At 42.3% G+C, this 20,950-nt stretch overlaps 1 protein-coding gene across 1 annotated transcript in view; it reads left to right on the forward strand.

Annotated features, from left to right (window-relative positions):
- The window catches only part of LOC120554973 (NACHT, LRR and PYD domains-containing protein 3-like), a gene marked incomplete at its 3' end in the record, with an annotated part of 128,052 nt that overhangs the window by 99,966 nt on the left and 7,136 nt on the right, over positions 1–20,950 (forward strand). Inside the window, 9 exon segments of the mRNA XM_039793821.1 lie at positions 15,516–15,632; positions 16,445–16,561; positions 17,455–17,533; positions 17,693–17,900; positions 18,035–19,802; positions 19,893–20,066; positions 20,163–20,344; positions 20,438–20,444; positions 20,551–20,814. Coding sequence (XP_039649755.1) covers positions 15,516–15,632; positions 16,445–16,561; positions 17,455–17,533; positions 17,693–17,900; positions 18,035–19,802; positions 19,893–20,066; positions 20,163–20,344; positions 20,438–20,444; positions 20,551–20,814 — 2,916 coding nt within the window.

Consider the following 20,950-nt stretch of genomic DNA (forward strand, 5'->3'; position numbering starts at 1 on the left):
GTCCCTATTTTAACCATCTGAGGTCACCGTGTGGAGCGCCTGGTGCAGGTGTGTTTAGGGCCGGTCCAAATCCACTTTTACTAGTCTGACGACAGTAAAAGGGTCTGTGTGCCGGCGCCTGGTCCTAAAGGGTTGTCCTTGGTGTCTTCATTAATCAGAGGGGTGTTTTGGGCGTAACATGCAATCAACAATCAAAATCCATCAACAATAGAGATCATCTCCCATTCATCAACCAATCAGAGATCATCTCCCATTCATCAACCAATCAGAGATCATCTCCCATTCATCAACAATAGAGATCATCTCCCAATTCCTTTAAAAGCCAGGCGCCTTGTGTGTCCCTGTGTGTGTGTGTGTGTGTGTGTGTGTGTGTGTGTTGTGTGTGTGTTGTTTGTGTGTGCTGCTATGTGTGTGTGGTGTGTGTCCTGTGTGTGTGTGTGTGTGTGTGTACTGCTGTGTGTCTGTGTGTGTGTATGTGCGTGTGTGTGCTGCTGTGTGTGTGTGTGTGTGTGTGTGCTGCTGTGTGTCCCTGTGTGTGTGTGTGTGTGTGTCCCTGTGTGTGTGTGTGTGTGTGTGCTGCTGCTGTGTGTGTGTGTGTGTGTGTGCTGCTGTGTGTCCTTGTGTGTGTGTGTGTGTGTGTGTGTGCTGCTGTGTGTCCCTGTGTGTGTGTGTGTGTGTGTGCTGCTGTGTGTCCCTGTGTGTGTGTGTGTGTGTGTGTGTGTGTGTGCTGCTGTGCGTCCTTGTGTGTGTGTGTGTCTGTGTGTGTGTGTGTGTGCTGTAGCGTCCCTGTGTGTGTGTGTGTGTGTGTGTGTGTGTGCTGCTGCTGCGTCCTTGTGTGTGTGTGTGTCTGTGTGTGTGTGTGTGCTGCTGTGCGTCCCTGTGTGTGTGTGTGTGTGTGTGTGTGCTGCTGTGCGTCCTTGTGTGTGTGTGTGTGTGTGTGTGTGTGTGTGTGTAACAAGCATAGTGTGTGTGCACTGTGCACGAGCCTAGGAGCATTTTACTAATGCTCTGTTAAAATAACAATGAACAACTAGAAAATGCATTTCCTGCAGAAAATGCGTGGGAATGCTGAATAGCTGAATTGCTAAAGCTAAACTGGTTGAATAGCTTAAATCCGTAGGTTAAGAGATTGAAGAAAGTTAGAAGTGAAAAAGTGGAAATGGTTTTTTAATAAGTATGAGATTTCATTAAAAGTTTAAAGGTGACTAAAATGAAGTATTGGGACTAAAGATGTAGAAGATTGTGAGGGGGGGGGGGTATGTTGTAAGTGAGTAATGAGGTAAAAAATGTAGAAATATGGAAAGAAATTGTTTGAAAATGTTAAAGGCTCAAAGGTGTTACACTGCTTTTAATAAGTTTGAATTTTATTAATAATATTAAAGGGAAAAGAAGATGAAGAAGGGGTTTTAAAGGTGTAAAGAAGTAGAAGAGTGTGAGGTTATGTTTATGTTTTAAAAGGCAAAAAAAAGAAAAAAAGAAAAAAAAAAATAAATAGAAAAAGCAAAGCAGAAAAGCGAAAGGACAGAAAAGAAGAAAGAAAAGGGAAAGGTAAAGGAGAAAGTAAAATTGCATACGAAGAAGGAAGAGCTAAGAAAATGTTCATTAAAACTATGTTAAACTGAACTGAAATATTACAAGATAACAAGTGAGGGTCATATATGTTCAAACAAAAAAAATTAAAAAAACTTAAAAAACTAAACGTACACCAACTAAAGATTAAAAATGGAAACCAGCAAAAAAACAAAAAAAAAAGAAATGAAGTGGCTGAAAGGCTGAAAGAAGAAATACTTTGTATTATTATCAGACATAATGATGCTCCATTACATTGATACCAAATCTGACTCGCCTTTTTTTGGTTTTCCATTACAAAGAAAAGTCCTGGTACCTGCTGAATTCGATATACAAAAAGGTGATATAAAACCCGCAGACTACAGATTGGTGGGAAAGAATCATCACTGATCACGCGTCATCGTTGCTATAGTGACAGACAGGGGTGTCCTGAACCAACCTAGCATGTTTAAAATGGTTTACTGGTCGTTGGTTGTTTGCCGCCTCTTGCTCTCTAAAACTAAGTTGTATGGCTAGTGTGTGTATGTGTGTGTGTGTGTATCGTGTGTGTATGTTTGTGTGTGTGTTTGTGTGGTGTGTTGTGTGTGGTGTGTGTGTGTGTGTGTGTGTGTGGGGGGGGGGGGGTGTGTGTATGTGTGTGTGTGTGTATCTCGTGTGTGCTGTGTGTGTATCTGTGTGTGGTGTGTGTGTATCCTGTGTGTGTGTGTGTATGTCTGTGTATGTGTATCTGTGTGTCTGTGTAGTGTATCTGTGTGTGTGTGTGTGTATCTGTGTGTGTGTGTGTATGTCTGTGTATGTGTATCTGTGTGTCTGTGTGTGTGTGTGTGTGTGTGTGTGAGTGTATGTGTGTGCAGTGTGTCCGTTGAGGTATGTGTGTGTGTGTATCTGTGTGTCTGTGTGTGATGTGTCTGTGTGTGTGTGTGTGTCTGTGTGTGTGGTGTGTGTGTGTGTTGTGTGTGTGTGTGTGTGTGTGTGGTGTGTGTGTGTGTATGTCTGTGTTGTGTATCTTGTGTCTGTGTGTGTATCTGTGTGTGTGTGTGTGTGTATCTGTGTGTGTGTGTGTATGTCTGTGTATGTGTATCTGTGTGTCTGTGTGTGTGTCTGTGTGTGTGTCTGTGTGTGTGTGTGTGAGTGTGTATGTCTGTGCGAGTGTATGCGTGTGTGTGTGTGTATGTCTGTGTATGTCTGTGTGTGTGTGTGTCTGTGCGAGTGTATGCGTGTGTGTGTGTGTGTATCTGTGTGTCTGTGTGTGTGTCTGTGTGTGTGTGTGTCTGTGTGTGTGTGTGTGTGTGTGTGTGTGTGTGTCTGTGTGTGTGTTTGCCTGTGTGTGTGTGTGTGTATGGTGTGTGTGTGTGTGTCTGTGTGTGTGTGTGTGTCTGTGTGTGTGTGTGTCTGTGTGTGTGTGTGTCTGTGTGTGTGTGTGTGTGTCTGTGTGTATCTGTGTGTGTGTGTCTGTGTCTGTGTGTGTGTGTGTGTGTGAGTGTATGTCTGTGTGTGTGTCTGTGTGAGTGTGTGTCTGTGTGTGTGTCTGTGTCTGTGTGTGTGAGTGTATGTCTGTCGCGAATGTATGCGTTGTGTGTGTGTGTGTGTGTATCTGTGTGTCTGTGTGTGTGTCTGTGTGTGTGTGTGTGTGTGTGTGTGTGTGTGTCTGTGTGTGTGTGTCTGTGTGTGTGTGTCTGTGTGTGTCCGTGTGTGTCTCTCATGTGTGTGTGTGTGTGTGTGTGTGTGTGTGTCTGTGTGTGTGTGTGTGTCTGTGTGTGTGTATCTGTGTGTGTGTGTGTGTCTGTGTGTGTCGTGTGTGTGTGTCTGTGTGTGTCTGTTGTGTGTCTGTGTGTCTGTGTGTGTGTGTGTGTGTGTGTGTGTGTGTGTGTGTCGTGTGTGTGTGTGTGTGTGTGTGTGTCTGTGTGTGTGTCTGTGTGTAAGGGTTTGATGTGAGACCTTGACAATGATGTAAGGAGTGTGATTTGTGTTATATATATATAAAAGCATTATTATGTATGTGTTTTTCAGTTACAGTGCCTTGCGAAAGTTATGTCGCCCCCCCTATGAACGTTTCGACCTTTTGCCACATTTCAGGCCTCAAACATAAAGATATAAAACTGTAATTTTTTGTGAAGAATCAACAACAAGTGGGTCCCAATTATGAAGTGGAACGAAATTCATTGGCTATTTCAAACTTTTTTAACAAATAAAAAACTGAAAAGTGGGAAAATTATTCAGCCCCTTTACTTTCAGTGCAGCAAACTCTATCCAGAAGTTCAGTGAGGATCTCTGAATGATCCGATGTTGACCTAAATGACTAATGATGATAAATAGAATCCAGCTGTGTGTAATCAAGTCTCCGTATAAATGCACCTGCTCTGTGATAGTCTCAGAGGTCCGTGTAAAGCGCAGAGAGCATCATGAAGAACAAAGGAACACACCAGGCAGGTCCGAGATACTGTTGTGGGAGAAGTTTAAAGCCCGGTTTGGATACAAAAAGATTTCCCAAGCTTTAAACATCCCAAGGAGCAGTATGCAAGCGATAATATTGAAATGGAAGGAGTATCAGACCACTACAAATCTCCGGAACCGGCCGTCCCTCTAAACTTTCAGCTCATACAATGAGAAGACTGATCAGAGATGCAGCCAAGAGGCCCATGATCACTCTGGATGAACTGCAGAGATCTACAGCTGAGCTGGGAGACTCTGTCCATAGGACAACAATCAGTCGTATACTGCACAAATCTGGCCTTTATGGAAGAGTGGCAAGAAGAAAGCCATTTCTTAAAGATATCCATAAAAGGTGTCGTTTAAAGTTTGCCAAAAGCCGCACCGGGGAGCCACACCAAACATGTGGAAGAAGGTGCTGTGGTCAGATGAAACCAAAATCAAACTTTTTGGCAACAATGCAGAACGTTATGTTTGGCATAAAAGCAACACAGCTCATCACCCTGAACCCACCATCCCCACTGTCAAACATGGTGGTGGCAGCATCATGGTTTGGGCCTGCTTTTTCTTCAGCAGGGACAGGGAAGATGGTTAAAATTGATGGGAAGATGGATGGAGCCAAATACAGGACCATTCTGGAAGAAAACCTGATGGAGTCTGCAAAAGACCTGAGACTGGGACGGAGATTTGTCTTCCAACAAGACAATGATCCAAAACATAAAGCAAAATCTACAATGGAATGGTTCACAAATAAACATATCCAGGTGTTAGAATGGCCAAGTCAAAGTCCAGACCTGAATCCAATCAAGAATCTGTGGAAAGAACGGAAAACTGCTGTTCACAAACGCTCTCCATCCAACCTCACTGGGCTCGAGCTGTTTTGCAAGGAGGAATGGGCAAAAATGTCGTTCTCTCGATGTGCAAAACTGATAGAGAACATACTACCGACTTACAGCTGTAATCGCAGCAAAAGGTGGCGCAAAGTATTAACTTAAGGGGGCTGAATAATTTTGCACGCCCAATATTTCAGTTTTTTATTTGTTTAAAAGGTTTGAAATATCCAATAAATTTCGTTCCACTTCATGATTGTGTCCCACTTGTTGTTGATTCTTCACAAAAATTACAGTTTTATATCTTTATGTTTGAGGCCTGAAATGTGGCAAAAGGTCGAAAAGTTCAAGGGGGCCGAATACTTTCGCAAGGCACTGTATTTCACACTTTTTTGTTAAGTACATAATTCCATATGTGTTCATTCATAGTTTTGATGCCTTCAGTGAGAATCTACAATGTAAATAGTCATGAAAATAAAGAAACACTTTGAATGAGAAGGTGTGTCCAAACTTTTGGCCTGTACTGTATATATATATATATAATCGCGATTAACTACAGCAATCGCCATTTTGTCACCACCCCCAATATTAGCCACTTACCTAATATACCATATTCTGAATAATATATATATATATATATATATATATATATATATATATATATATATATATATATTACAAATCGCGCACATACACATCGGCAGCACAGCATTAGCGCAACAGACAAGCTAATTTAAACTGCAGCTCTATGTAGAGAAACGCAGCTTAGCGGTGGCGTATCTCTCCTGACGAGACAACATGTCAGAACTAGTACTCCGGTCCCGTTAAAGCCCGTGCTCATTCATTTCTTGATTCTAACACATCATCTTTTTTTTCTCTTTTGGGATCTTACTGGTCCATGTTTCATGTTTTCAACTCTTGACTGGCCCCGTAGGCGCTACTTCAATCAGGTAAGTCCCTCCTAGAGTAGCCCGCCTGCTCTTATGGAGCATGTTACGTTTCTCAGCCGCCACATGAAGTAAACAAACACAGCTGCGTTAATTTCGTTAATTTTTTTAACGAAGTTAAATATTAAAAATTAACGCAAAAATTATCGCGTTAATTTTGACAGCCCTAATATATATATATTTATATATATATATATATTTTTTTTTTACGCCGCACTTTCGCCCCATAAATTCCCGATTTCTGCACAAAACATGCAGGGCTTGCATGATTTCATAATCCCCGCATTTTCATTGCAAATAAAAGTCCCATAATATATCTTAGCAGAAAGTTGAAAAATGTTGCGTTTACTTCACACAAGAGCAGCCGTTTTCCCCTGTTGCCATGGGAACGTTATGAAGTGACGTCATTATGCGACGTGAACATCATTGAAAAGCGGGATGTTGGGGGTCACTGTTTTTTCTCTTTTTCATCAAACTGCAGCTTTTGCAAGTTCACGCAATTTCATCACATAAAATTGCATAAATATCCCTCATATTTCATCGCATTTTTTGAGAAAATGTGCCGCATAATCAAGGATTTTTGCCTTCAACAATCACAAAGAAACTCCCATTTTTCTGGAGGGACTGATTATTGTGATGGTTGGGGTCGGCTGGCTGTGAGTTTCTTTGTGTTCTCTCTGTCTCTCTCCCTGTGTCTCTTTCTGCTTCCCCTCCTCCCCTCCTGCCTGCTGCCTGCCAGCTGACAACACACACCTGCTGCCAGTCCACCATCACCACTCTCCCACCAGCTCACCTGGCAGACATCTGCAATCAGGATCAGGACTGTAGACCATCACTGCTCTCCACCAGCTCACCTGCCACACATCTGCAATCAGGATCAGGACTGTAGACCATCACCACCCTCCACCATGCTCACCTGCCAGACATCTGCAATCAGGATCAGGACTGTAGACCATCACCGCTCTCCCACCAGCTCCCCTGGCAGACATCTGCAATCAGGATCAGGACTGTAGACCATCACCACTCTCCCACCAGCTCACCTGGCAGACATCTGCAATCAGGCTCAGGACTGTAGACCATCACCACTCTCCCACCAGCTCACCTGGCAGACTTCTGCAATCAGGATCAGGACTTCAACCCCGGCCCAACAGACCATCTCCGCTCAATCGTTGTCTCAGCTCCATTGTATTCACCTCCAAGCCTTCCAGACCCGGTCGGCTGGCCTCACCATCCAGTCCTCCTTCCACAGCACCCTGCTTCCTTTCTCCAGTGTCCCCTCCTCAGGCCTTCGCCCGGTTTCCCCGCTTCCCGGCTCCCTAGCCATCCCTAGGGTTTCCCCGAGCTCCCTCACCATCCCGGTTTTCCCGGCGCTCCCTCACCATCCTAGGTTTTCCCCGAGCCCCCTCACCATCCTAGGTTTTCCCCGAGCTCCCTAGCCATCCTAGGTTTTCCCCAGCCCTCAGCCATCCTGCGGTTTTCCCCGAGTCCCTCGCCATCCTAGGTTTTCCCCAGCTCCTAGCCATCCTAGGTTTTCCCCAGCCCCTAGCCATCCCAGGGTTTTTCCGAGCTCCCTAGCCATCCTAGGGTTTTCCTGAGCTCCTAGCCATCCTAGGTTTTTCCTGAGCTCCCTAGCCATCCTAGGTTTTCCCCAGCTCCCTAGCCATCCTAGGTTTTTCCTGAGCTCCCTAGCCATCCCAGGTTTTCCCTGAGCTCCCTAGCCATCCTAGGTTTTTCCCTGAATTCCTTCACAATCCTAGTTTCTGCTCCTGAGTTCCTCATTAGCCATTGTTTGAATTTGTTCAATAAATTTGTTACCGTGTGCCTTGCATTTGAGTCCGCTCTGCCCCCGTTCGTAACAGATTATAGCTGAAATGATTTGACGAGTCAACAGTTTTAATGTAACATTCCCTAATTAGCTCCTGATCTCATTCTGTGAGAAGAAAAAACACAAAAGACTGATTAATACTGTTGATACTTTCTATCTTAAATTCTTAATTGTCATTGTCATGTTGCTGTAGCACTCTGTAAATAGAACGTTTTATTTTTGTTCCAATAGTTTGTATATGGTCAACAAATGTTGACCAGATTTTGTAGCGTTCTTTATGTTTAGGTATGTTTGGTATGGTAATGCTTCGTTTTTATATTATGGGCTCTGTAGAGGGTAGAAACTCATTCCTAGTTGTGTGTGTGGTGTGAGTGTGTCTCCTGATAGACAGTAGAAACTCATTCCTAGTTGTGTGTGTGTCTGTGAGTGTGTCTCTGATAGAAGTAGAAACTCATTCTTCGTGTGTGTGTCTGTGAGTGTGTCTTTGATAGACAGTAGAAACTCATTCCTAGTTGTGTGTGTCTGTGAGTGTGTCTCTGATAAACAGTAGAAACTCATTCCTAGTTGTGTGTGTGTGTGCGTGTGTCTCTGATAGATAGTAGAAACTCATTCCTAGTTGTGTGTGTCTGTGAGTGTGTCTCTGATAGACAGTAGAAACTCATTCCTAGTTGTGTTTGTCTGTGAGTGTGTCTCTGATAGAAGTAGAAACATCTAGTTGTTGTGTGTGGGGTGTTTCTCTGATAGACAGTAGAAACTCATTCCTAGTTGTGTGTGTCTGTGAAATTATTGGTGGTGAGTGTGTCTCTATTAGATAGTAGAAACTCATTCCTAGTTTTGTGTATTGTGTCTGTGAGTGTGCAGTGTCAGTCTAGCAGAGAGATTTATAAACTATAATTTTATTGTCGTGCCGATTTCACTTCTCACCTCACTTCCCGCCTATGGTAACCAGCGCCGCTGCATTAAGGACTTGAGGCTTAAATACAGGCGCACCTGCACAACCTGCTCTGGTGTGAAAGCTACATGCACGGTAGGTACGGTAGCTACCGTAGCTACAGACTTAGCTACCGTAGCTACGCTAGCTATGGTAGTCTGGGGGTTTCTCAGAACGTACAAAAAAAGGAGGGGGGGGCGGGCCGCGGGGGGGGGGCGGGGGGGGGGGGGGGGTTTTTTTTTCTTTTTTTCTTTTTTTTTTCTCCCAAAAAAAAAAAAAAAAAAAAAAAAAAAAAAAAAAAAAAAAAAAAAAAAAAAAAAAAAAAAAAAAAAAAAAAAAAAAAAAAAAAAAAAAAAAAAAAAAAAAAAAAAAGACTCAGACTACAGACTCAGACTACAGACTCAGACTACAGACTCAGACTACAGACTCAGACTACAGACTCAGACTACAGACTCAAACTACAGACTCAGACTACAGACTCAGACTACAGACTCAGACTACAGACTCAGACTACAGACTCAAACTACAGACTCAGACTACAGACTCAGACTACAGACTCAAACTACAGACTCAGACTACAGACTCAGACTACAGACTCTGACTACAGACTCTGACTACAGACTCACCGTCTTCATGTTCCCAGATGTTAGAAACAGATGTTGCTCTAAGAGTGTAACTCTGTGTGTAGAGAACAGTTAGTAGGTAGTAGGGTGTGCGTGTGTGTCTATGTATGTGTGTCTGTGTGTGTGTGTGTGTGTGTGTGTGTGTGTGTGTGTGTGTTTATGTATGTGTGTCTGTGTGTGTGTGTGTGTCTGTCTGTATGTGTCTGTGTGTGTGTGTTTCTGTGTGTCTATGTGTGTGTCTATGTGTGTGTGTGTGTGCGTGTCTGTGTGTATGTGTGTCTTTGTGTGTGTTTTTGTGTGTCTGTGTGTGTTTGTCTGTGGGTGAGTGTGTGTGTGCTTGTCTCTGTGTGTGTCTTTGTGTGTGTGTGTTTGTCTCTGTGTGTGTATCTGTCGGTGTGAGTGTGTGTGTGTGTGTTTTATATATATATAATAAAATGATTAAATTAAAGGGATATAGTATAACCAACATAAAGACATGAAATGTAATATAAAAAGCGTGGTGAGTATGTAAGATAAAAACATAGAAATGAAACTAATAAAATCTGTAAACATGTTTTAATGTGTGAATATGATTGGTGGAGATCTGCTTGTAGTTCCTGATGATGTCACCAGAGGGCGCCATGACGTCACTCACCAGCTCAGAGATGACAACTAACTGAGGACTTTGGGTTAGTTTGATTGTTCTTTATTTTAGTATTTCTCTCTAAAATAACAAATAACAACATCACCAATAATCAGTAACATTATACACCATCATGTCGTTGTTTGTTAACAGTTAAAATAACTTTTAACTGAAGTTTGATTTCCTGTTTATCACTGCTGGTTGTTATAAAGAGATACTGCTCCTCTGATCTCTGTTGTCACAGTGTTTCTGGTTCTACAGGATTCTTTCTGTCTCCTCCTCCTCCTCCTCTTCCTCCTGATGAAGCTGAAACAGGTTTGTTGTTTTGCTTTCAGAGTCAAAGGTTTCAGTCGACACACATGATAAGATGTCTCGGTGTCCCAGAGGTCTTCCAGGTCCAGCTGCAGCGTGAGAAACCCTCCAATCAGAGCAGTCCAGTACGTAAGTCTTTCACTTTTTCATTTTCATACTGTGTTGAGTTCAAGGAGCAGAGAGTCTGTCTGTTTTCTCTCCACGTTAGTTATTTGCTCAGCCAGCTGCTGGAACTCCACACTGTGCTATTAGTACTTTTACTGCAGTAACATCTCTGAATACTTTAATCTCTGAAGGAAAGCTTGTACTTGTTATTGTCCTCCATGTATCTGACAGCGTGTTACTCTGCACATTCACAGTTTACACACAAAGTATGAATCAGCAGTAAAACATGATGTAATAGACTACAATTTTGGTGAGGAGGAAAGTGGCATGTCCATTTTCAAAGGGGCCTGTTGACCTCTGACCTCCAGGTATCTGAATGGAAATGTTTCTCTGGGCCGAGGCTTCTCTTCACAGACACGCCCACTCTATGATAATCCATCCAGTTATTAGGCTCGTTGGAGATGAGCCAGGTCTGCGCAGAATTGATCACCGACTTGATCCAGACTTGCTCTGCTGTCATGCACACGTGGGCAATGATAACCTCACGAGATCAACCTGATGTGTGATGTTAGAAGTCAGAGAGACTGAATCTGTTCAGATTATAGATCATCTACAGTCTGTTTTTAATTAAAATCAACAACAGATGACATGTGGAGCATTTTGACAGCTACTCTGTCATAATAAAAACAGCTGGAGACTGTGTACAAGGTACTGCCGCCTGCTCTCGTCTACTTTACAGGCGAGGCGCAGCTCATCTGGAACAAGCCTATTATCAGGCAGCTGATGTCCTGCAGGCCTGTCTGCTCTCACGCAGCCTTGTTATCTGAAAACTTGTTCTGCATCTTTTCAGTGTAGCTCCTCTTTGCTCCTCTGGTCTCTTTAGTCAGAGTGTTTCTGGTTCTCCAGGATTCTTTCTGTCCTCTTCCTCCTCCTGACGAAGCTGCCTGAGTTCAGGTAGAAACCGGTTAGCTCTGCCTCTCCTGTTAAATGATGAAACGCCCTCAGTGTGCTGTCTGTAATGTAGAGTTCTCTGCTGAGGTTTTCTCTGTTAAAGTCCAGAGAACAGCAAGCAGAGAGTCTGTCTGTTTTCTCTCCACGTTAGTTATCTGCTCAGCCAGCTGCTGGAACTCCACACTGTGCTATTAGTACTTTTACTGCAGTAACATGTTTACATTTTTTATTTCTCTAGTTATGAATGCATTTGTGTAGCTGTTTATTATTTGTATACTACATGTATAAAGTCAATATATTTTATTAACATAATGCTATAAACAAAGGATTCTGGTTAAAACAAAGGATTCCCCATATTTTTCCGGAGCATTAAGCTGTTGTGCAGACTTCAGCTTCTTTGAACTAGTTTGTGTCGACAGTCTTTAAATCTCTCAGTCAGTAATGGAGCATCGACAGAGCAGTCACTGACAACAGCAACCACAGTCAATTCAATTCAATTCAATTTTATTCATAGTATCAAATCATAACAAGAGTCATCTCGAGACACTTTACAGATAGAGTAGGTCTAGACCACACTCTTTGATTTACAGAGACCCAACAATTCCAGTAAATCAAGTGCGAGAGTGGTGAGGAAAAACTTACTTTTAGGAAGAAACCTGGGACAGACCCAGGGTCTTGGTAGAAGGTGTCTGACGGTGCCGGTTGGGGGTGTGATGAACACTGGCAATAATAGTCATAATAAAGATAATGGATCAGTGACTACAAATAGCAGTTGTAGTAGTTCATGGCATAGCAGGGCACTGCAGGGTGTCACAGGATGTAGCAGGGCTTAGCAGGATGTAGCAGGGCTTAGCAGAGCACTGCAGGACGTAGTAGGGCATAGAGGACATAGCAGGGCGTAGTAAGGTGTAGCAGGACGTAGCAGGACGTAGCAGAGCACTGCAGGACGTAGCAGGGCGTAGCAGGACGTAGCAGAGCACAGCAGGACGTAGCAGGGCGTAGTAGAGCGAGCAGGACATAGCAGGGTGTAGTAGGACGCAGCAGGATTTTAGCGAGGGGGCCACCCTAATCCAAGGAAACATGCTGGGCGAAAAGAAAACATATGGACTCCGGGGAATAAGCTCCCCAGAGCTAGGTTAGTAACAAGCATTTCTGGATCATGGAAGCACACAGATGAAAAGAGAGAGGAGAAAGGAGCTCAGTGAGTCAAAGGAAGTCCCCCGGCAGTCTAAAACTATAACAGCATAATTAAGAGAGACAGGTTAAGGAGAGGAGCCTGGTCGGCCTAGAACTCTCCCCAACCGGATCGGGCTGTACTGGCCTGCCTCCCTCTACTTTGATTATATCATTGATTATATGGTAGATGAATCTGACGACTATGACGAGAAGAAGGAGGGCCGGGCTAGGCGTACGCTGCTAATCCTCACTCCCTAACTATATGCTTTATCAAAGAGGAGAATTTTAAGTTTACTCTTAAATGCGGTCTCTGCCTCCTGAACCCAGACTGGGAGCTGGTTCCACAGGAGAGGAGCCTGGTAGCTGAAGGCTCTGGCTCCCAATCTGCTTTTAGAGACTCTAGGAACCACAAGTAACTCTGCATTCTGGGAGAGCAGTGCTCTAATGGGACAATAAGGTACTAGGAGCTCTTCTAGATATGATGGTGCTTGACCATTTAGAGCTTTGTAGGTAAGGAGAAGGATTTTTAAATTCAATCCTGGATTTTACAGGAAGCCAATGCAGAGAAGCTAATACAGGAGAAATATGATCTCTTTTCTAGTCACACAGAGGGAAGAAACCAAGAGGGTAAGCCTCTCTCCACAGCGTCTACCTCCTATGGCACCATTTTGATGCTACCTAGCTCTCACCTCCCGTTAGCATCCCATTGACTGGCATTCATTTTGACGTCACTTTGACAGAGAATAAATATATATATATATATATATATATTATATATATATATATATATATATATATATATATATATAAAAAAAAAATAAAAAAAAAAAATAAATAAAAAAATATAAATAAAATATATATATATATATATATATATATTTATTAGGGGTGTAACGGTACGCAAAAATTACGGTTCGGTACGTACCTCAGTTTTAAAGTCACGGTTCGGTTCATTTTCGGTACAGTAAGGGAAAGAAATGCAAACATTAAACTGCAGGTTGATTATTACTATAAACTTTTTTTTAACAATTTGTTTACCCTTTTCTAAACACTTTTTAATAAAATATAATAAATAAAATATATATAAAATAAAAAAGAATAAGAAATAAAATACTTGGACAACAGCAGTTTTAGCCTGTTCATAAAGGGCGGGTATAACTTTTTGGCTGAAATGTGGACAAGCAGGAATTTCATACCTGGGCTCAGTCACCTTCATCATGTGCTTAAAACCAGTGTTCTCAACAACCGAGTATGGTCGTAGATCAGCTGCTATAAAAACACCAATTGCTTTCCTTGTTGGCCCGATCAGAATTACCAGCAAAGTTCTGTTTAAATGCCAACGGGAGGTGCGTTTGCATTACGGTCGTTTTTTTTCCTTGTAGTAGTGATGTTCATACTTGCGTGATGCCTTTTCAAGTGCGTTAACAAGTTTGACAGAAACATACCCGATCATTACTGAGCAATGTCGGCACACTGCTTTCGTCTTATCGACTAGTCTTTGTCCGTTGATGTATTTCACTGGGAAACCGAAGTGTCCCCAAACAGGAGACCTTATTGATATGGGTGGCTCTTCAAGCTCCAGCTTGTCCATACTGTCTATGGGCTTGTCTGCATTGGCCATGACACTAGCTAGCGAGAGGCGGGGCTAAAGCGTGCCGTGTATGTTGTTGTACAGCGCGCGGTGTGTGATTTTTATTATTTTCCCCAAACCACTTCAGCGGAAATCCCCGCCCTGCCGAATACACGTACCGTTACACCCCTAATATATATATATATATATAATATTATATTAGTATACACAAATTTAAGTTATACAATGTTGTAGGTTTCCACAGAATGAAGCTGTAGCTCGACGCTCTTCTAAATCTCCTCATCTTAATGCACATAAAAAAAAATCCACAGGAGCACACAGTAAAAGTTGAGTTATTTACGTTTACAGGAGGAAAAAATAGGACAGTGCAAAATCCACTTCCAAAAAAATCATGCAGAGAGCCAGAGAGAGAAGGTGAGAATGGTAAAGAAAATTGTTGTATTCCAATTAGCAAAACATAAATGACTGCAATTAGGCTTCTACAAATCTCTTTATTTATTTGAAGGAGAAAAGAAAACTCAGGAGGCAGGTAACACTTAAACATGTAAATATATATAATATAATGCAGTAAGAAGGCTTTTACATCAGGGACCTGAGCCCAGATCTGCTCTCTTTTAATTAAAGAAATTCTCAGTCGACTAACACTCAAAAGATTTGATGGACTAATGGATAGTTGATTTAATGGACAGGTCTGTAAAAGAGAGTTTCTCCTCAAAGACTCATGCAAAAGCTCCACTTTAAATCCTGTTTTTACATTCGATACACAGGACAGAAAGGTGAGACTGATTGTCATAATGGAGTCTTGTCTCCATTAGAGGACAGAAAGATGACATTAGTCCTGGAGTCTTGTCTCCATTAGAGGACAGAAAGATGACATTAGTCCTGGAGTCTTGTCTCCATTAGAGGACAGAAAGATGACATTAGTCCTGGAGTCTTGTCTCCATTAGAGGACAGAAAGATGACATTAGTCCTGGAGTCTTTCCAATGTTCCTGTTCTCCCAGAAAGAGAATGAATGACAGAGCAGGATGAGCAGAGAGCAGAAATCATTCAGTGAAGAGCTTCAGACTTTATTTTCTGCTTAATAGCTTCTAGTTTCTCCAGCAGCTTCTGTTCCTGGAGATTAAAAAGTGGTCTTCCTCTCTTTCTAACAGGACCCATCAGAGACCAGACCCTGCTCAACCTGAACCTGAACCCTGCTGTGTGCCCATGAAGAGTCACCGGTCCATGGAGATACCACAACATTAAAAAAAAGACCTTTAAGGGAGAGGCGAGTAGAAATGGAGGAGAGCGATGGAGAGATGGAGAGACTTGAATGGCAGAAGCTGCAATTTGAAAGGTAACTTGAAATGTTAAGAAGAAGATTGAGGTGAGTTGTGAACAGCACAACTGGAATGACTCTCATTGGATGTAAGTTTCTATCAGGACCAGATTTTTCTGATTTTTCTCTGGTGTTTTAGCTTTTTAACCCAGTTTTTTCTATAGTTTATTGAACTTGTTTGTGTTAATCTTGTTTTAGTTGCTGTTTGAATCGCCAGCAGTTTATGTGTCAGAATAATAAGAAGTGAATTTCCATCCCTGTTTGTCTTACTCTCTGTATAATATGATCCATCAAAGACCAGACTCTGCTGAACCTGAACCCAGCTGTGTGTCCTTCAAGAGTGACTGGTCAAAAGATCTCTATATTCACTTTAAAGGTCAACAATCCTCTGCTGGAAAGAGGTAAGCTGTTAATATTTTAATATTGCTGATTGATGTTTTAACTTTTATGTATCCAGAGACATTTTGGAATTTATTTTCAGCAGCTTTCTTCTTCACATATATTCTCACATCTGAAAGCTGTCCAGTAAGACCAGTCTTCAACTGTAGATCTCAATTTAATATTGAACCTGGTTTGGTCCAATATTATCTGGTGTTTTAGCCAAATTAAAAAGCTGAACTGCACAAGGCTAAGGCGGTCTATTTCCAGCAGCAGATTACCCATTCTTCTACCAACCCAAAGACATTATGGCATACCCTTAAGGTCATCACTGGTGAAACTGAGAAAAAAAGAATGTCAATATTTCCCTATAGGGTACTCTTATATTAGTGTTTTTTGTGGAAATGGATTATTGTAGTTGACTGAAATGAAAATAATGTTGCAAAATAATTTCCTGTCTCACTCAAAATATCTTTTTTATATTTTTATTCAGATTTCAAAATGTATTTTTATTGAGTTTTGGACAGAAAGTAAAGCATTGTTGGCATTTAATTGTTAATAATTAGGCCTACAGACATTAATATTAATATTATATTTTATGCAGGAAGACTTTAACTGAACATGTGACCCTCAATAAATGTGTTTTTCTATCAGGACCAGATTTTTCAGATTTTTCTTTGGTGTTTGAGCTTTTTAACCCAGTTTTTTGTATAGTTCATTGAACTTCTTTGTGTTAATCTTGTTTTAGTTGCTGCTTGTATCTCCAGCAGTTTTTTGTGTCTGAACACTAAAAAGTGAATTTCCATCCCTGTTGGTCTTACTCTCTGTGTAACAGGATCCATCAAAGACCAGACTCTCCTAGACCTGAACCCAGCTGTGTGTCCTTCAAGAAAGACCAGTCATATCAAGGCCTCATTGACTTTAAAGGTCAACAACCCTCTGCTGAAAAGAGGTAAGCTGTTAATATTATATTATTGCTGATTCATGTATTAACTTTTATGTATCCAGAGAAGTTTTGGAATTTATTTTCAGCATCTTTCTTCTTCACATATATTTATATTCTCACATCTGAAAGCTGTCCAGTGACCTGGTTTGGTCCAATATTATCTGGTGTTTTAGCCCCATTAAAAAGCATTTTAAATCTCCCATAGCCATAGGGTATGCTAAAAATCATGAATGGCTAAATTCTTTCCAAATGTTCTTCTCCAACTGGGAATACCAGGGGATGGTTGGGATGTATGCGCTTCAGAGTGCCCCTTCCAGGGTAACTTCATCTGCACATCCCCCTGAAGAACCAGCGACCCTGGGTAAGTGTTTGTGTCACCTGGGTCAGGACACTATTTGTTGAAGAAGTCCCACACACTGTCCCTTATGCATGCATATACTGGGACTTCTTCAACAAGTATTGATGGTAACCTTTGCATTTTCCGACACACCTGCCCCAGAAAACAGGCCATCTAAGCTCTGCTTCCCCCTTCTGAGATGGCTGATGATTTGCCAAATAGTTTTCAAGCCAACTGAAGGTTTTTCACCATTGACTCCCCAAACTTCTTCTACCTACAAATGTTTGGCTCCATGACCACAGAAGCTGCAGACCACCTGGCCTCAGGATACCAGTCTGCAGCTGTAGGAGTTTTTTAGACCAACCATGTTGTAGACATTGTTTACTTCTTAGTTCTTTCTGTTGATTCACAATGGGGTCAGCAGTAGCACCAACACTTTAATGTCAGGGGAAACCATCTGATTCAATGTTGTTATCAACACTTTAAGTCACAGGAAATTACCTTGTGTTTGTCTTTGTGTGGACAGACATGATGTGAGCTAATTCTTCTGATTCCTCCACAGAGTGGACCAGGAGAGCTCAGAGGTTCCCATTGGTCAGTCTGCCCAGCAGCATCAAAAACACCTGGACTCCATTTATATGGTCTGTACATTTACAATAACTACTTTTACATCTATTCTGTTCACAATCATCTCCATGCTGCACATTTTAGACCAGAGTATTGTCAGTCTGTACAACATGGATCTGATGTTTGCTTCTATGATTTTAGTTTGATTTGATTCATATAATCTTTTGTTCCAGCTGCTGGAGGACAACATCGTCACTTTTGTGAAGAACGAGCTGAAGAAGATCCAGAAGATTCTGAATCCAGATTACCCAGAATGCTCAGAGAGTCAGAGGGACGATGAGGATGAAGAGCAGAGGAGCAGCCGAGAGGCATTTCTGAAGATCACACTGCACTTCCTGAGGAGAATGAAGCAGGATGAGCTGGCTGACCGTCTGCAGAGCAGTAAGAGGATTTCTCTAAAGAATGAACATGCTGGACTAATGGGACGTTTACTACTGTCTCCAGAGATGGGTCAAAGTATGTTCATGTTTCATTATAAATCACTTACTGATCTTCATTGTTCTATATTCATTCAGGAAGTCCAGCAGGAGTTTGTAAGCGTAATCTCAAATCTAAACTAAACAAGAAGTTCCAGTGTGTGTTTGAGGGGATTGCTAAAGCAGGAAACCCAACCCTTCTGAATCAGATGTTCACAGAGATCTACATCACAAAGGGAGGGACTCCAGAGGTCAATGCTGAACATGAGGTCAGACAGATTGAAACAGCATCCAGGAAACCAGACAGACCAGAAACAACAATCAGACGAGAAGACATCTTTAAAACCCTACCTGAAAGAGATGAACCAATCAGAACAGTGATGACAAAGGGAGTGGCTGGCATCGGGAAAACAGTCTTAACACAGAAGTTCACTCTGGACTGGGCTGAAGACAAAGCTAACCAGGACATCCAGTTCACATTTCCATTCACCTTCAGAGAGCTGAATGTGCTGAACGAGAGAAAGTACAGCTTGGTGGAACTTGTTGATTACTTCTTTAGTGAAACCAAAGAAGCAGGAATCTGCAGGTTTGAAGAGTTTCCGGTTGTGTTCATCTTTGATGGTCTGGATGAGTGTCGACTTCCTCTGGACTTCCTCAACACTAAAATCCTGACTGATGTTACAAAGTCCACCTCAGTGGATGTGCTGCTGACAAACCTCATCAGGGGGAATCTGCTTCCCTCTGCTCGCCTCTGGATAACCACACGACCTGCAGCAGCCAATCAGATCCCTCCTGGGTGTGTTGACATGGTGACAGAGGTCAGAGGGTTCACTGACCCTCAGAAGGAGGAGTACTTCAGGAAGAGATTCAGAGATGAGGAGCAGGCCAACAGAATCATCTCCCACATCAAGAAATCACGAAGCCTCTACATCATGTGCCACATCCCAGTCTTCTGCTGGATCACTGCTACAGTTCTGGAGGATGTGTTGAAGACCAGAGAGGGAGGAGAGCTGCCCAAGACCCTGACTGAGATGTACATCCACTTCCTGGTGGTTCAGTCCAAAGTGAAGAAGATCAAGTATGATGGAGGAGCTGAGACAGATCCACACTGGAGTCCAAAGAGCAGGAACATGATCGAGTCTCTGGGAAAATTGGCTTTTGAGCAGCTGCAGAAAGGCAACCTGATCTTCTATGAATCAGACCTGACAGAGTGTGACATCGATATCAGAGCAGCCTCAGTGTACTCAGGAGTGTTCACACAGATCTTTAAAGAGGAGAGAGGACTGTACCAGGACAAGGTGTTCAGCTTCATCCATCTGAGTGTTCAGGAGTTTCTGGCTGCTCTTCATGTCCATCTGACATTCATCAACTCTGGAGTCAACCTGCTGTCAGAAGAACAAACAACATCAACACAGTTCTACCAGAGTGCTGTGGACGAGGCCTTACAGAGTCAGAATGGACACCTGGACTTGTTCCTCCGCTTCCTCCTGGGTCTTTCACTACAGACCAGTCAGAATCTCCTACGAGGTCTGCTGACACAGACAGGAAGTAGCTCAGAGACAAATCAGGAAACAGTTGAGTACATCAAGAAGAAGATCAGTGAGAATCTGTCTGCAGAGAGAAGCATCAATCTGTTCCACTGTCTGAATGAACTGAATGATCGTTCTCTAGTGGAGGAGATCCAATGGTACCTGAGTTCAGGAAGTCTCTCCACAGATAAACTGTCTCCTGCTCAGTGGTCAGCTCTGGTCTTCATCTTACTGTCATCAGAAGAAGATCTGGATGTGTTTGACCTGAAGAAATACTCTGCTTCAGAGGAGGCTTTTCTGAGGCTGCTGCCAGTGGTCAAAGCCTCCAATAACGCTCTGTAAGTGGGATTTATTCATCAATAAATACTCTGATATCTTTCAACAGGAGTTAAATATAATAACTTTTTTACTTCCTGTTGTCTCTCCAGACTGAGTGGCTGTAATCTGTCAGAGAGAAGCTGTGAAGCTCTGTCCTCAGTTCTCAGCTCCCAGTCCTCTAGTCTGAGAGAGCTGGACCTGAGTAGCAACAATCTGCAGGATTCAGGAGTGAAGCTGATCTCTGATGGACTGAAGAGTCCACACTGCACACTGGAAATGCTCAGGTTATTCAACCTTTTATTAAAAAAAGATTGCTACCTAAGCTCTTTTGTTTCTTAATGTATAAATTATTAAATGGACTGTCTGAATATCCTTTTTAGGTTGAGTGGCTGCAATCTGTCAGAGAGAAGCTGTGAAGCTCTGTCCTCAGTTCTCAGCTCCCGGTCCTCTAGTCTGAGAGAGTTGGACCTGAGTAACAACGAGCTGCAGGATTCAGGAGTGAAGCAGATCTCTGATGGACTGAAGAGTCCACGCACACTGGAGACTCTCAGACCTCAGGACTGTCCTTACCCATTCAACTGATGTGACCATTTAAACTCTGATTACTTTATTTGACAAAACAGCTAACATGTAGCTTTGTGTTGATATGATAAAGTTGGGCAGTAGTTATTAATTATGTATTTATTCATTTCTAGACTCTGAGTTACTTTCCATGAGGATTGTTTACTTTTGTTGTTGAATAATTAAATACCACAGATGATTTTAAAGATGTATTCTTAATCTGGACCAAAATGTACCTGGACAGCAAGCTCCCCGTGTTGACCGAGGGTTCCTGTGTGTTGTTCTGTGTGTTTGCAGTATGTCAGGCTGTCTGATCTCAGAGGAAGGCTGTTCTTCTCTGGTCTCAGCTCTGAGCTCCAACCCCTCACATCTCAGAGAGCTGGACCTGAACTACAATCATCCAGGAGACTCAGGAGTGAAGCTACTGTCAGAGGGACTGAAGGATCCTCTCTGGAGACTGGACACTCTCAGGTACAAACACTGATGAACAAAAAGGAGATATTTGTGTAGGAAGTATTAAAGATGAACATCTCTAAAATAACTAAAATGATAACTCCCTTTTGTTAATAATTGATGTAGTTTGGACACATCTCTGTATGTTAAAGGC

Source organism: Perca fluviatilis, unplaced genomic scaffold (genome assembly GCF_010015445.1).
Source record: "Perca fluviatilis unplaced genomic scaffold, GENO_Pfluv_1.0 PFLUV_unplaced_scaf_1, whole genome shotgun sequence".
NCBI lineage: Eukaryota > Metazoa > Chordata > Actinopteri > Perciformes > Percidae > Perca > Perca fluviatilis.